At 40.6% G+C, this 14,773-nt stretch overlaps 1 protein-coding gene across 3 annotated transcripts in view; it reads left to right on the top strand.

Annotated features, from left to right (window-relative positions):
* Positions 1-10,569: 10,569 nt before the first annotated feature.
* The window catches only part of arid2 (AT rich interactive domain 2 (ARID, RFX-like)), a 41,297-nt gene continuing 37,093 nt past the window's right edge, over positions 10,570-14,773 (top strand). Inside the window, exons 1-4 of one of the 3 annotated variants that reach the window (XM_024294638.2) lie at positions 10,570-10,804; positions 10,944-11,133; positions 11,249-11,342; positions 12,184-12,281. In XM_024294638.2, the coding sequence (XP_024150406.1) occupies positions 11,042-11,133; positions 11,249-11,342; positions 12,184-12,281 (284 nt within the window). In that variant the 5' untranslated portion in view covers positions 10,570-10,804; positions 10,944-11,041. Of the gene's footprint in view, positions 10,805-10,943; positions 11,134-11,248; positions 11,343-11,405; positions 11,833-12,183; positions 12,282-14,773 lie in introns of those variants that run through there. The other 2 variants (XM_024294640.2, XM_024294641.2) reach the window with 2 other exon arrangements.

The raw sequence follows: 14,773 nt of genomic DNA, 5'->3' as shown, positions 1-14,773 counted from the left end.
AGGATGCTGAAGACAGGCTTAGATGGAGGAAACTGATTCGCTGTGGCGACCCCTGATGGGAAAAGCCCAAAGGAAAAGAAGAAGAAGATATTATATTATATTATGCTTAGTGCTATATGATACACACACACACACACACACACACACACACACATATATATATATATATTGTTTCTTAATTGTCATTTATTTGTATATCTTTTCTAGTTCCTTTTTTAAAACGTTTTTCATGATTTTTTATCTTGTGTACTTCTGTGTGTACTTATTGTAGTGCATTTGTTTTGTTTTTATGCTTGATTGGACAATGAGTCTTTCCATCTGTATCTTATATTATAGAATGTAGCATGCTTATGAAGGTCATGTCAAATCATTTCTAGTTTGAATTTTAATTTTTTTTTTTCTATTTCTTCTCAGGTGAACGTCCTCCTCTAGTCAAGGTTCAATACCTGAAGCTCAGAATTCCATCACATTCACAACTGGCCCATACCATAGTCCTTCCTCCAACACACTGTTTAACATTTCCCATGGAAATAACATAGTTTAAGTTACATTTCTCATTATAACTAATATTTATTGTTTTATTTGTTATTTTTCCAATATCTAACATTTGAAAAATATAATTAATATCTTATGATGTCACTTTTTAAATAATGATACATTAAAAAAATCCAAAGTTTTGCTGCATTCAGTCCCTTTATCACTATTCTAACAGATAAATAAGGCAAGGCAAGTTTATTTGTATAGCACATTTCATGTACAGAGACAATTCAAACTGCATTATAGTTTACAGAACTAGATTCAAATTTTCTGTATGACCTCATTGTGTATTAAAATGTTATATATTTAGTAGGGCTGGGTTAATAAAATCGATTTAATCAATTAAAACTTAATAAATCAATAATTGATTCATAAAAATATGAATCAGTTTAGTACATAAAGCTAAAGTCTGCTAGTTTGATACTAATGTTTAATAGCATTTCCCAAAGGACGGCTAATGCTAACATTCAGTCGACCTAAACATATGTTGCTGACTAAATGAACATCTTTATAAACTCTCAGACATGAATTTTGCAAACAATTTTAAGGACATTTTTTTTTAAAGTAACCATTTGTGATCTAAAACATTATTTTTTCCTCATACTGTGTCTTCTCATTCTTGAATAAGGTGTAATGCTATAGCGCGATCTCCACCTAGTGGTCAAACTGAAACGTCCTCCAGGAGAAGCAGAACAATGTTTCCAATGTTAATGATCTGAACATTTTAGTTAGAACTTCTCCTTTAGAGAATCCATGTAACACTGGATGATATTAACAATCTCATTATTTCACTGATACATTTACAGTATGTGAACTGGATCAGATTAATATACATATATTCAAAACATATAGTAGATTATTAATGTATTAATAAACCAATGTGTCTTAATGTTTAAACTAAAATTTTGAATTGAAGGATCGAAAGAATAGAAAAAAAAATCAGAATCAAATCGATTCAGGCTCTATTGAATCGAATTAAATCGTTTCTGGAAATTATAATCGACACCCAGCCCTAATATTTAGTCTCTTTAATATGTTTTTGCATGTTTTTTCAGTAAAACAGACGACTACATTCATGGTAATAACACAACATTAAAAACTTTACAGGTGAGACCAAAGAGATGAATATGTATTTTAGATTTAATAGATTTAATGTTTGTTTTGACTCCCTGTGATGTCCTGTTCTTTGCAGTTTTTTACTGTATTTTCTTGCCTTTTATTATACAGCTCCTGGACACTCCAGGTTTTATTAGGTTTCAACACGTATGTCATTTTTTGTTGTACTTAGTGTTTTTATTGGCTAATTATGGCTTTTTTAAAACATGTGTTTTCTCTTAGATATCATTGTCCTCTTTTAAACAAATAAATGCAAAACAAAAAAGTATTTTGTTTTGGCCAAAGATTTTGCTGTTATTGATATTTTTACTATTATTTATTTAATGCATGTAAAGCCCTTTCAGGTGTTCTATAGCAGGAAAAGTGATCTAGAAAGAAATGTGAATTTCCACTAATAAACTATATAATGTCAGTAACTTCAGTCACTCTCTTGTGGATTTTTACAGGAGTTTTCTCTGCTTCCTGAAACACAGATTACCTGCAGGTATAAAGTAAAAAACCCACAATAATGAGATAAAATAAGATTTTCTGGGGGTCTGGGTTGGTTCTGAAAAGAACCAGAACAAGTTTATCTTCTGTTCAGCTTCTTATGTCTGTCCTTTATTAAATGAAGCAAATGCATCTGTTCCAGTACGATCCGAACGATCCATCCATCTTGTCCTGCTCATCCGGAGTCAGGATGTGGGGGCAGCAGCCTCAGAGGAGATGCTCAGAGCTCCGCCTCCACAGAAACTCCCGCTGAAGATCCCAGAGGCGCTGTTCCATCTGTACTGACAGTACAAGTCACCACAAAAGTTAACAAACAGTTGATGGAAACACAATCAGGCTGACTGCAGGACGCTCCAACCATCAACACACTTTTGCCTTTGGGTCCAAACGGAGAAACAATAGGAAGCTCGCTGATCTCGTGAGGAAGAGAAGAAGGTCGGTTTGTGTTTCAGCCGCACCCTCGCCTTTGTGAAGGGAAACCATCAAACAAGCTTTTTGTCAAAAAAATGTATAAAGCCCTCCAAAACTCCCGTTGTTCCTTCAGAGTCACACTAAAGACATTCTTGTCCACATTTTTCAGAGACTTTTTCACTTGATGTGAAACGTTTACTGTTACTGATAAATAAAATGGGAGGAGATTGATGGGATAAGACGAAAGGTGAACAACAACATCAATACTTTCAGTCAGATAAAGTACGCAAATTATTAAAAGACACAAATAACAATAATTTTAAATGCTAATCATGACCTGAAAAATATGACAGAAAAAAGATTCTGTGGCTCCGTTCCCTCTTTGTACTCCAACCATCATTCCTCCACCCCCGTGCATGAGAGTGGGCTGGTGCACGTTGATCCTGAAGCCATGTGGATGTTCAGATGCAGCTTTGTGAACTTCGGTTCCTTCTTTCTTTAGACAGAAGAGGCTTTCTTCTGGTTCTTGTTCCATCTGTCCCGTCATGAACTTTCACATTAATGAGCGCTGTGTGGAGCTCTAACGACTGCTTTGTGTTCTCTGACACAAAATTTCCAAAACTCTCTTGAATGTCATTGAGTGAATACATTATTTTGTTGAAGTTTCTCTTTGTGCTGAAATTGTTCCCATTCAGTATTTTGTCACACAAAACCGACTGTTCCTTTAAAATATTTTAAAATATGCAGCAAACTGAGGAAAAACAACATTCTGTGTCTGTTTTAACTGAAAGAAGAGAGAAGTTTGTTGTTCTCGGTGCAGGACATGAAAGAAAATTCCAGTTTCTCTTCTTTTGAAGCCGCTGATGGAACTAAAGGCAAACAGTGACGACATTCCATTGAGCTGCATGAGTCCCAAGACACCAGGGTCAGAGCGTGAAACCGAGTTGCAGCTGTGAAATGTTGCTGCAGCCGTGTTTACCCTGCAGTGGAACATGCTGACCCACTTACATATTATAAGTGCAGGATGATAATTGTATGTAATAAAGGGTAAAAAACATTCCAGCAGCGTTCAGGGCAAGACTTCTTTTCTGTTGCTGACACTGTCGTGAATCTGCCCAAAGTTTGCATATTATAAATGTTTGAAACCGAGTTTCACCAACTATACATCTACTAAACTCAAGGCATCTGTACAAGCTCCCCACATGTCGTTAAATTGGTTCAGTAGAATACAGTATGGGGAAGACTTCAGACTATTATCCAGAAGACCATCATCCCCTCCATTGTCTCCACAGCTCATATCTGACAGCATTTCCCCTTCTGGCTCCACATACGACCACCAGAGGGAGCCCTCACCTGAGTATTGACTCTGCACTCCCTCTCTACACCCAGCCAGATCTCCTCAGCTGTTTTCAATCCACCTCATCACTACCAGTGTATATAGTCTTCCTGCAGTCACCACCTCAGTGCAAAGTCTTGTACTGCCCTGCATACATCTCTGAGCGTTTCTAGTTACTTTGTCTCCTGGTTTTGATCTCTGCCTGTCTCCTCGGTTTCCTGCCTGCCTCCTCCCTCGACCCACGCCTGGACTCTGACCACGCTTATGTCTTGCCCTCGTCCATTAAACCATTTGCTTATGGATCCAAACGTCTCAGCCTCTTCGTCACTATATCTAAGGAGGCTGGCTGTTCACAGAGCGCTGTGTCCAGCAGATCAACAGGAAAGCTAATAAAGTTAGAGTCCCATCAGTTCTCACACAGACTACTGGACCAATGGAAGACATGTCTATAATCTATATAATTGAGCTTGTAAATGTATGTTACCCAAGACCAGAAAGGAGTGAGATCGATGAGGTTCAATCCATAAATGACTGATAAAGTTTAGCAACAAAGTCCTTTCCCCATTAAAAACATCTCAAAGTGCTAAAAAACAAAAACATACATTACATTACATACATGGTAAAAACATCTCAATTACATTCAGAATTTACCTTCAAATAGACGATTTCCTTGTACTTTAAGAAAAAGGCTCCAGCTAGCATCTTTAACTGATACAAAAACATTTTTAAACTTTGATGATAACATCAAATACATCTGCCAAACTGTTAAGATTCAAAACACAGAGATAATAGCAGTAAATGTTTTAAAAAGTTTACATCCACAGCTCCTTCACTAACATCTGCTCTCTGCTGTGTTTGTGTCATTGAACAGAACGCTGTATATTCTAGCTGGGCTTCCTTCTGTCTGTATGACCAAGAAAGAAACTCAACAGTGAGGCATGAATTTCCAAAATTTTGTGCGAACTCACTTACACTTTCTTATCAAAAAAAAAAAAGTGCGACCAACAATAAGATTCCATCTTCCTCCGCTTCATCCAGGACCGGGTCGGGGGGGCAGCAGTCTATCAAAGATGCCCAGACTTCCCTCTCCCCGGCCACTTCCTCCAGCTCCTCTGGGGGGACGCCGAGGCGTTCAGGGGCCACCTGAGAAACATAGTCTCTCCAGCGTGTCCTGGGTCTTCCCTGGGGCCTCCGCCCAGTGGGACATGCCCAGAACACCTCACCAGGGAGGCGTCCAGGAGGCATCCGAACCAGATGCCTGAGCCACCTCAACTGGCTCCTCTTGATGCGGAGCAGAAGCGGCTCTACTCCGAGCTCTCTCGGGGTCACCAAGAGAGCGCCCAGCCACCCTCCGGGGAAAACTTATTTCAGCCGCTTGTAGTCGGGATCTCGTTCTTTCGGTCACGACCCAGAGCTCATGACCATAGGTGAGTACTGGGACGAAGATCGACCGGTAAATTGAGAGCTTTGCTTTCTGGCTCAGCTCTCTTTTCACCACGACGGACCGGTACAGTGACCGTGAGATGGCGAACGCCGCTCCAATCCGCCTGTCGATCTCACGCTCCGATCTGCCACCCTGAGGCAGGAGCACTCCACCCACCCAGAGAGAGCAAACTACCTTTCTCCGGTTGAGAACCATGGCCTCAGACTTAGTGGTGCTGACCCTCATCCCAGCTGCTTCACACTCGGCTGCAAACCACTCCAATACATGCTGGAGGTCCCGGCTTGATGGAGCCAACAGAACAACATCATCTGCAAAGAGCAGAGGAAATCCTGTGGTCCCCAAACCAGATCCCCTCCAGCCCCTGGCTGCGCCTAGAAATTCTGTCCATAAAAATTATGAACAGAACCGGTGATAAAGGGCAGCCCTGCCGGAGTCCAACATGCACCGGGATCAGGTCTGACTTACTGCCGGCCAAATACTTAAAATACTGAAACAGTGGGCCCTGAACTTATATTCTATGAAAGCTATGACACTGAAAACACTTGATATTTTGTTAAAAGACCATGCAGTAACTAAATAAACGACATATATTAAACGAACTGACTTGGTGTCTGAAATGAAACAAAGGCTCCACCTAGTGGGGATAGAGTTTAGTTCTGTGGGATTTGAATGAAATTCTTCAACACTTCTAATTTTACCATAAACATTAGGCTATTTTGGCATTTACTACAAATTTTTAGGCTATTTAGGAGTTTAGCTAATATTTCAGCTACATGCAGTTCTGTTTTGAAAGAGTTTACAGGCCAAACTAATCTCCTTCAGCTGGACGACCTCCAGAAGCAGTGACTAAAACCCCTTTCTTCACCACAGTGGATGAAGGCAGATAACGTGCTATGACGATCTGAGCCCTAAGGAAGCAGATGAAAAGGAAAGAACAGTTAAATCTTGTTCTCTCTGACAGAATTGTAATAAAATAAGCATATATTTTTTACAACCCATATGTCACCATGATGGCATTAACCTGAAGTTGTTTTTCTATTTGATTTTTCCATCTGATTTTTCGGTTTTTTGTTTTACCATAACTTTGCAAAAAAATGTTTTTTATGTTAAAAATGTTTTAATGTGTAGTGTATTCAGGGCTCAAATCGCGCTGCTACCAGACCAACGAGCGGCGCTCGACGCTCAAATCACGCCACAGGACCTCAGATGGGGTCTATAGCACTGACGTATGTGATATTGCAAAACACATTAGGTTTGAACCAACAGACAAAAACAAAAAAAGTTAAGAATCAGCTCCAATCATTTAAGTCTTTATAAAGACTAAGCACTTTGAATGGTCTCTGTACATGAAATGTGCTATACAGATAAACTTGCCTTGCCTCTTTCCACTGCCTACCAGGCAGTGACTTTTAGAATCGATCCTTTCGAGCATGACCCATCACTTGTTTGAATGAACGGATTCTTGAATAGAAGTAAACTATCTGACAGATGTAAATTTTAGAAAGGTTTTGGATGCTTTTATTGTGGCGTCAGCATTGGAGATATGAATTTGCAGTTTTACGATGTGAAATTTTGAAATAATCTCTCCATTTTATTAAAAAAGAACTTGTCGTTTTCTAGTACATAGTTTCTGCAGAGCGGCAGGAGTTCATTAGAAATTCACCTCTGAGTTGTGGGCGGGGCCTTTAGCCGAGAGTAAACCTCATCATTCCTCTGCTAACACTCTCTCCTGCTAGCTTACAGGCCCTCACACCCCCAAGCTAGCATTAGCGGTACAACAGAAATTGTGACCTGCTGATTGTAGACTCTGCGTAACAACTACAAGCTTTTTCGAACAGAATTTTTTTGTCTACTCCAGATTCACATGAATTTGAAAAAAGAAATACTCAGAAATGCAATTTTAATCTTAACTGTCTTTATAAATGCCATTTATCACAAGAAAAATGCTACAAGAACATGTTAAAAACACAAAACATAATTTATTCATCTTCTGAAATTTTTCGGGGTCATGGGCTGCTGGAGCCTATCTTCGTAGACACACTTTTGAACTGTTTTGTTGGATCAATTGTGTGGTTATTGGACACTTTAGGTTGGTAAAACAAGTTATATTCATCTTTTTTGTTGTTGTTGTTGGTCAAACTTTATATTTAATCAAATTCTTTCAGGAAAAACTGTCCAAACCAATTCCATCCAAAGATAGAACCTGCAGTGTTGTATTTTGATCAGAAGATGGAGCTCTTCTCCCTCAAATCAAACCGGCTGCTGATGTCTCAGGTTCTGAGGCTGCAGTGTGAGGACTATTGCATGCAGTTGGCGCCCCACTGGGGTCTTTTGTCTGGGTGCTTGGGGGCAAATTGGGTTTACTGGCCTCATTTGTACCATATGCCACAGGAGGCCTGACTGTCGCGTCACATGAGGACCTCTGAGGTGACGGCATCACTGAGCGTGGAGCTTTTTAACACGCTTCCACACTGACCGCACTCCGTCCTCTACCCTTTTACATGAGCTCATTAAAAACAAACCGATGATACTTTTTAAATATATTTGTATTATTTCATTTCAGCTTCATGAAATCATTTGAAAGCTTTGTAAAATTCATAGAAATGAAGACACAAATGCAAAATCATTGTGTAGTTTTTAATTTGGGGGTCTAAAGACTTTTATTCAGCACTATTAAACAGATGATTCTTTAAAAATGTTAGAATCACATCAAATAAAAGTGTCTCTGATTATTTTCAATAACTTCTGCATTAAATGCCTCAAAGTAAGTGATGTGTAAAGTTACAAAATATCATGGCTGTTAATGCAAAAACATTTGCAGGAGATTTGAAAATGTATTGTAGAGAAACTGAAGCTGACATGTGCTCATAAAAGAGTATTACTGCAACATGTGTGGATATTGGAACAGTTAACTAATATTATAAGAGGAGTTGAGTAAATACAGTTATTATTATAGCATTTCTTCATAGAACAATCCTTTCATATTCATGTAAAAGGGCTAAAACAGGAAGTAGAAAAAGTTACATATTAAAAATGCTTTCAAAATTAAATTGTTCCACTTTATTTTGCTAAACTTTGCTGTTTTGTTGGTCTTGCTGGCATTTGAGAACATTCTTCAAAGAAGATATCTGAATAGGCTCATCTTTTATTTTGAAAACATTTTCATTACATATTTATCTAAAGTGGGTTCACAAGTCGAAATTTTATCATAATTGTTTGTATATTTAACTGTATCTGATGGAATTTATTCTGTATTAACAAGTATTTATTTTTTATATATATTTTAAGAAATATCAACCAACTTCACTTGAAATGTATAATCTTGATTAATCAAATTAAAAGTTTTTACTCTAAAGTCATTTATTGCAATTCTTCAGATTTAAAAAAAAGGTTTCGTTATTTTTTAATGTAATAATTTATCTTTTTAGTGCATCTATTAAGTTTTAATAACTCAATATATGAAAACAATTGTCAAAATCAAACATTTACTTTAAGAAATATATTTACAATTTGATTTTTGTAAAAATTGTTAATCAAATTGTGAATACAAACCTATTCAGTAGCTTAGCAGAGGTTCAACTCTGCTTTTAGAATAGTTTTATTTAACACATCTTAAGAATTACACATGATTAGAAGGATAGTTCCGACTTGTCTTTTCTCCTCGAAGTAAAACTGTTTTTTTTTTACTTTTCGGAATAATTGAAAATGTTTCAGAGATGCACATCATTGAAAACAAGATCTGCTGATGCAGCAGTCAGTGCAGGAGATGCACCGAAGAGTATATACATTAATTAACAACTGTATTAATAATCGACTGTTGTAAACACCCCAAATTTGATCATTAATAATAATCATAATGGCTAAAATAAGCTACAAATATTAACGCTGAAAGGCTAGCGTCCACGCTAAGCTAACATGCATTTCGTGAGTTTCGCGTCTAAATATTTTGTTGGTAAAAGTACGAATTATCAATGAAACTGATAAATATTGTGTGTATTGTCGATATAAATGCAGTCGAGTCGTTTAAAATGCATTTCAAAACTGCAAATCGACTAAATTCGGGCGTAATCTTGCTAGCAAAGTTAGCAAAAATGTCCGACTCTGTCAAATAGCACAGCTAGCTTCTAACCATTGAATCGTTTATTTTTTAAAACTTTTTGTTGGTTTCCGCAAGCGAACGCGCTGATAAAATAATCCAGATGAAATCCCCATGGCTGATTGGTTAGATTAAGATAAAATATTAGGGTGAGATTTGTCGATACTTTTTTAGCTACCGGTGACTAAGCTAACACGCTAGAGCGAGTGGTTAGCCCAGAATTCGGTAGACGGGTGGGGAGTCCAAACAGGCTGCGGTGACCTCCGGAGCACCGCCGCTTTTGTGGCAAAAACAGCCCGAATTCGAGGGCGACACGCGAATGCATGCACAGTTTTCCGCTGTCTGCTGTCAATTCTTCAAAATGGGGTCTGCTAACGTACGTCTCCGCCATTTTGTGACAGGTTTTTCATTGAGCAAAGGGGTACGTGTAATGGTTGAATGTAACCCCATCAAGAAGATATCCGCTTGGCAGTTACAGGGAAAAGGGATCAGGTGTAATTTTCTGCCATCGCGTGAGATAACGCCGCGGCGAAGTAGGCAGCGAGGGATGGTGGCGCGCGCGCGCCCAAAAGCCTCGCGCTGCAATTTGTTTCAACAAAAACACATTTTACTTCATTATTTTACACTAGTTTTATTTTTAAATCTTTGTGTTTATTTTCATTTTAAATTCTCGTGAAACAAAAAATACTAAATTAAAATAAATAATATATATTTTAAAACTTACAAAAAAGTGTGTATCTATGAAGAAAATTAAAATAGGCGCTTTACTTTTATTTTAGTTGGTAGAACCTGCGCAGAAACGTTCACAAACGTTATAGTAATGTGATTTGACGCTATTTATTTAAATGTTAAACGAAATAACAGTGTAATAAATATGTATGTATTCATTTTTTGCAATTAAATGCTTTTTTTGGTCTAACATAGTTTTTAAAAGTCGTTTCAAAAGTTAAACGTAATTTTAAAATGTTCGTCTAATAAAAGTATGCCTGATTTGGAGTTGCGTTAATAAGCGTTATACCCTCCCCCCACGGGGCATTTCCAAGAACCTTCTGACCCGTTTTCTAAACGGGGGAGTCGCGTTTGTGAGACGGTCCCTAAATATGAAAACAGTCTCTATTGTTCCAGCGCTCGCCCCGGCGAAGCCAGCAGGCTGCAGTACCGCCGCTGTCCGCAGAGGGCGCTGCGCGCGTGGCAGGCCGGGCTCCGCGGCCTTCACATCTTTTTGTCTTAGAACTGGATCCCTCTGCCGCTCTACAGTGTGTGCGATAGCCTCGGAGCTGCGTCCGTAACACACTGTCAAACCACTCCAAACGAACACAGACGCGACCAAAAGCATTAATTCTCCACCTCCAGTCATGGCGTTTCTAATCTACCGGTAAATCGGTCGTATTTGCGACTGTTCGTTGGAACTTAGTCCGGGGTTGTATCGGGCTTTTGCTTTGCTGTGCATCAGTCTTTATTAGCGAGCTGCCGCTCTTCTTGCTATCAGCTATTTCTTTAACTTTTTTAAACAGTCAGCTCGGCGAATGACTGAGCGCCGGCGGAGTATGGGATCCTTGGTGTCTTAGGAAGCGACTCGACCGGGCTTTGACCGTTTTTGCATGCAGAAACCATGGCAAATTCGACGGGGAAAAATCTACTAGATCAGCGGAGGAAAGGACAGGCTTTCCTGGACGAGCTGCGGCAATTCCACCAAAGCAGAGGGTGAGACTCGCTCCAGCGACGAATCCAACTTTGGCCGTCCGCTGCACTTGCCGGAGAGTTGGCCTAAAGTGTCATTTAAACATGTGTGCTCGTGTTTCTTGTGTTTTCCACGCAGATCCGCGTTCAAGAAGATTCCTATCGTGGGTGGGAAAGAGCTGGATCTGAGCGCTCTCTATGTCAGAGTGGTCTCGTTAGGTGGATTTGCGAAGGTGAGTGCGAGCAAACTACAAAAAAGAGTTCTTTCTGTGGAGTCCACTCCGGAACCCCAACCGGACCGGCCGGGACGAGCGGACCCCCCCGTGGAGGACGGTGTTGGGGACGCAGTTGGCCTTGTGCTAGTTTGTGTGTTTGAATCGCTCGGAAGTCAGAGTGCAGTTGGAGCGACTCAAAATTAGCGGGCACGTTCACCATCGATTATCGGCACGGAGCCCGGCCGGCCTCGGGGAGCCCGGCGCGGCACGCGGCGTGTCGCACGCGCTGTCACCCACAGTTTTCAGCCCGGGGGGGGAGCTTGAATTTTTTTCCTCCTCCTCGCCATGGCCATCTTTCTTCGGCTTCATGGCTCCAACGCCAAATGTAGGCCTCACAGGCCCGTGTGGAGAACCCCGTCAGCGGAGGGGTCGCTCGCTCGCTCCGGTCCCCCCCGCGGAGCGAGCGCTCCCCGGCGCGGATGGAGACAGTTTGTGGAAGTTTGGCTCGGTGACGTTTGAGCGTCAATGCGGGGAAAGAGAGAGGGAAAAAGTTAGCTAGCAAGCTAACAGGCTAACTAGCTTAAACTGTAACGGTATCGCTCACTTTAACTTCGTTTTATGTCACGTTTTTACAAAAACACTCATGACACATTTAAAAAAATAATCTATTTTTCTGCTTTTTCGTGTTTCCTGGTAGTTTTTAGAAAGTTATTGATTTCCAATATTGGCTAATTAGGGAGGGGGAACCTGTGGCAGACCAGATGGTTTCAGTGTAACCGCTCTTTTTTGAGGGGGGGTGATGTTATGTTATGTTTGGGTGTGTGTATTTTTGTTAATTATCATTATCATTTATTTCCAGGTGTCTGACAAAAACCAATGGATCGAACTCGCGGAGGACTTCAACTTTCCGCGGAGCTGCTCGAACGCGGCGTTCGCGCTGAGGCAGTACTACCTGCGGTGAGTCCGCCGCGCGGCTCCCGGTTCCTCTCAGGTAGCATGTGGTGAATGTTTACAAACGGGGCATCCGGCAGGAGGCTGCTGTCGGTGCGCCGCCGCCGAGGAGCAGGTGCTTTGAGGAGGAAAGGCTGCAGCCGGAGGGTGGATCAGGACCTGCCCTGACAGCTCAGGGCAGGTCCTGCTGCAGGAAGCTCTTTCTTTAAAACCCCCTTTACCTGGTTGGAACTGTGCATCCTCTCTGTCACCTGTCTGATTCTGCATATCAAGTCATTGGTCGGGTCTGCAGAGGCTGGAGCTCACTTTGTTTTTGTTACATTAGCGTGCATTCAGACTGGACACGTTTGGTTCAAGTGAACCAGAGTTTGTCTCCTCAGATAATCTGGAACTAGTTTTCAATCCGAATACACCCAAGCAGACCCTGGTACGGGACCAGGGACTGGTCTCTGACCCGTATTTGGAGATGTTCTTGGTTCGTTTACAATCCCAGTAAGCCCCGGTTCTCTCTGACTTTCTTCAGTCTGAATAGACTCCATGCTCGGAGCTGAACAATGGGACCCAAACAGCCTCCATAGTCAGGCATTATGGGATGTAAACACACTAGCACACGTGTCAAAGTCGAGGCCCGGGCCGAAATTTAAGAAATAAGTTGATTGATTCTGGAATAATATTCCTGCCTTTTTTATTTGTAATTATGTTAAAAAGTTACGGTTTTAAAAATTTGCATTCTGCTAGCTTTTTAGACTATTTTGGCATTTACTAAGATTTTTTTAGGCTGTTTAGCTAATATTTCAGCTACATTCGAACTGTTTTGGTGAACCTAAGTTTACATTTTTTTTGTTTTTGAGACTAATTTGGCATTTAGCTAATATTTTAGCTGGTTATCAGCTTCAGTGATTTCAGCTATTAACTTCAGTGATTTCAGCTATTCACCTGACATTGACACAGGTGCTTAAAATTGTTCAGCAAATTAATAAAATTTGAATAAGTGAACTATCCCTACACGGATTGCAAAGTATTATTCTTTCTCTGGTTGCTTTGCCCTGCCCTCGTAATTCCCGGCCAATGACCTAAGACGGTTTAGTCATGTGGTTTTGTTTTCAAGCTTTAGTTTGAAATAAAAATGTCTGATGTCGGTGGTAGTCTGAATACACCCATAAATTTAGGAGTTTGTTCTTGTAATCTATTCTTAGTTCACGCCAGTCGCCCGTGAAGTTGATCAACTTTATTTTTAAAGCCTGAAACGGTAATCATTCCAGCAATTAGCCAGGGTCTTTCTCAGTTGGATGCCAGTCAATTGTTTTGAAGCTTTGGAATGAGTTTCAAGGAGGATGCAGTTTGTTTCTGACATCTTGGATGGCTTAATTTGTCTGTTTTAGACGAAGGTATCAGTCCCTGAGACCTGCAGAGGGTTCACAACATTCTGACCAAACAGATGTTAGATGGAGATGTGACGGATCAGATCAAGTCGGATCCATCAGCTCAGGTCTTTGACCTGTTAGATTAGCATACTAACATGTGTTGGTTGAACTTGGACAGAGATAAATTTCTCACACCCATTTTGATGAAAACTGTGTTTTTAACATGTTTTTGTGATATTTTTTCTGATGATGGAGAACAAATACAACAAAATTAAGCTGAAAACTGTGTTTCTTGGTAGAAACTGGAGTCATCTTCAGGCATTCCTGTGTCTCTGAAGACGGTTGATTCTTTTCTAAAACAGTTTCACTCGAAATAATTGAATTTAAACCTTACAGTGATTTTTTTTTTCTTCTTTTTTTGCACTTTTTCTTAGACTTCAACTAAACCAAACAAGAACTTCAGTTTCTACAGAAGGTCAAGTGTTATTTTTTTAGGCAGCAGTACATGTCAGTACTGTGTTTTCATTCATAGTTTGATTGAGGTGAGTTTAGGATATGCACGACTACAGTTCCAAAATAACATCATAGTCAAACAGATTTTGTTGAAGAAGTGTAGTTGTGATCGCTCCCTTGCAGTTGCTAGAGCGAGGTGGTTCTGTTACTTTTGCTGCTCAGGCTGGGGCAGGTCAGGGGTCACAGCCAGGTAGTGTTTGTTTGGACCGTGCTGCAGCCGGGGCAGACTCGGCGTGCCACTCCAGGCCACTTGAGCTGGGGTGGCCGCTTGCTGACAGCAGTTAACCCTGATTATCCAGCTGAACGACCACCTGTACCCGGCGTCAGCCTGTGTTTGCATTTGCTCTGAATCCACCAGAATCGGGCAGAATTCCTCCACATGTGGGTTCTGACCGGCTCGGCTGTGAGGATCTGTTTTCCTGAGCGGACCTTACTTCTTTGGCAGGAAGGATTAAAGCACACACTGTCCTGTGCGACAAAGTTCTCTGGTCTGAGTCAATAGGACGAGCTTGTGGCACTATATGTTCAGAACTACAGCTCCTGCTGTTAGATATCCAAATGATGAGATTCTCCTGCCGCACAGTTTCTTTTCTTTAGGTTGTTCAGTCTCGGAAATTGGTT

Source organism: Oryzias melastigma, linkage group LG23, assembly GCF_002922805.2.
Source record: "Oryzias melastigma strain HK-1 linkage group LG23, ASM292280v2, whole genome shotgun sequence".
Classification (NCBI taxonomy): Eukaryota; Metazoa; Chordata; class Actinopteri; order Beloniformes; family Adrianichthyidae; genus Oryzias; species Oryzias melastigma.
Note: the sequence above shows the minus strand (reverse complement) of the source record. Positions and strands in the feature narration are given on the sequence as shown.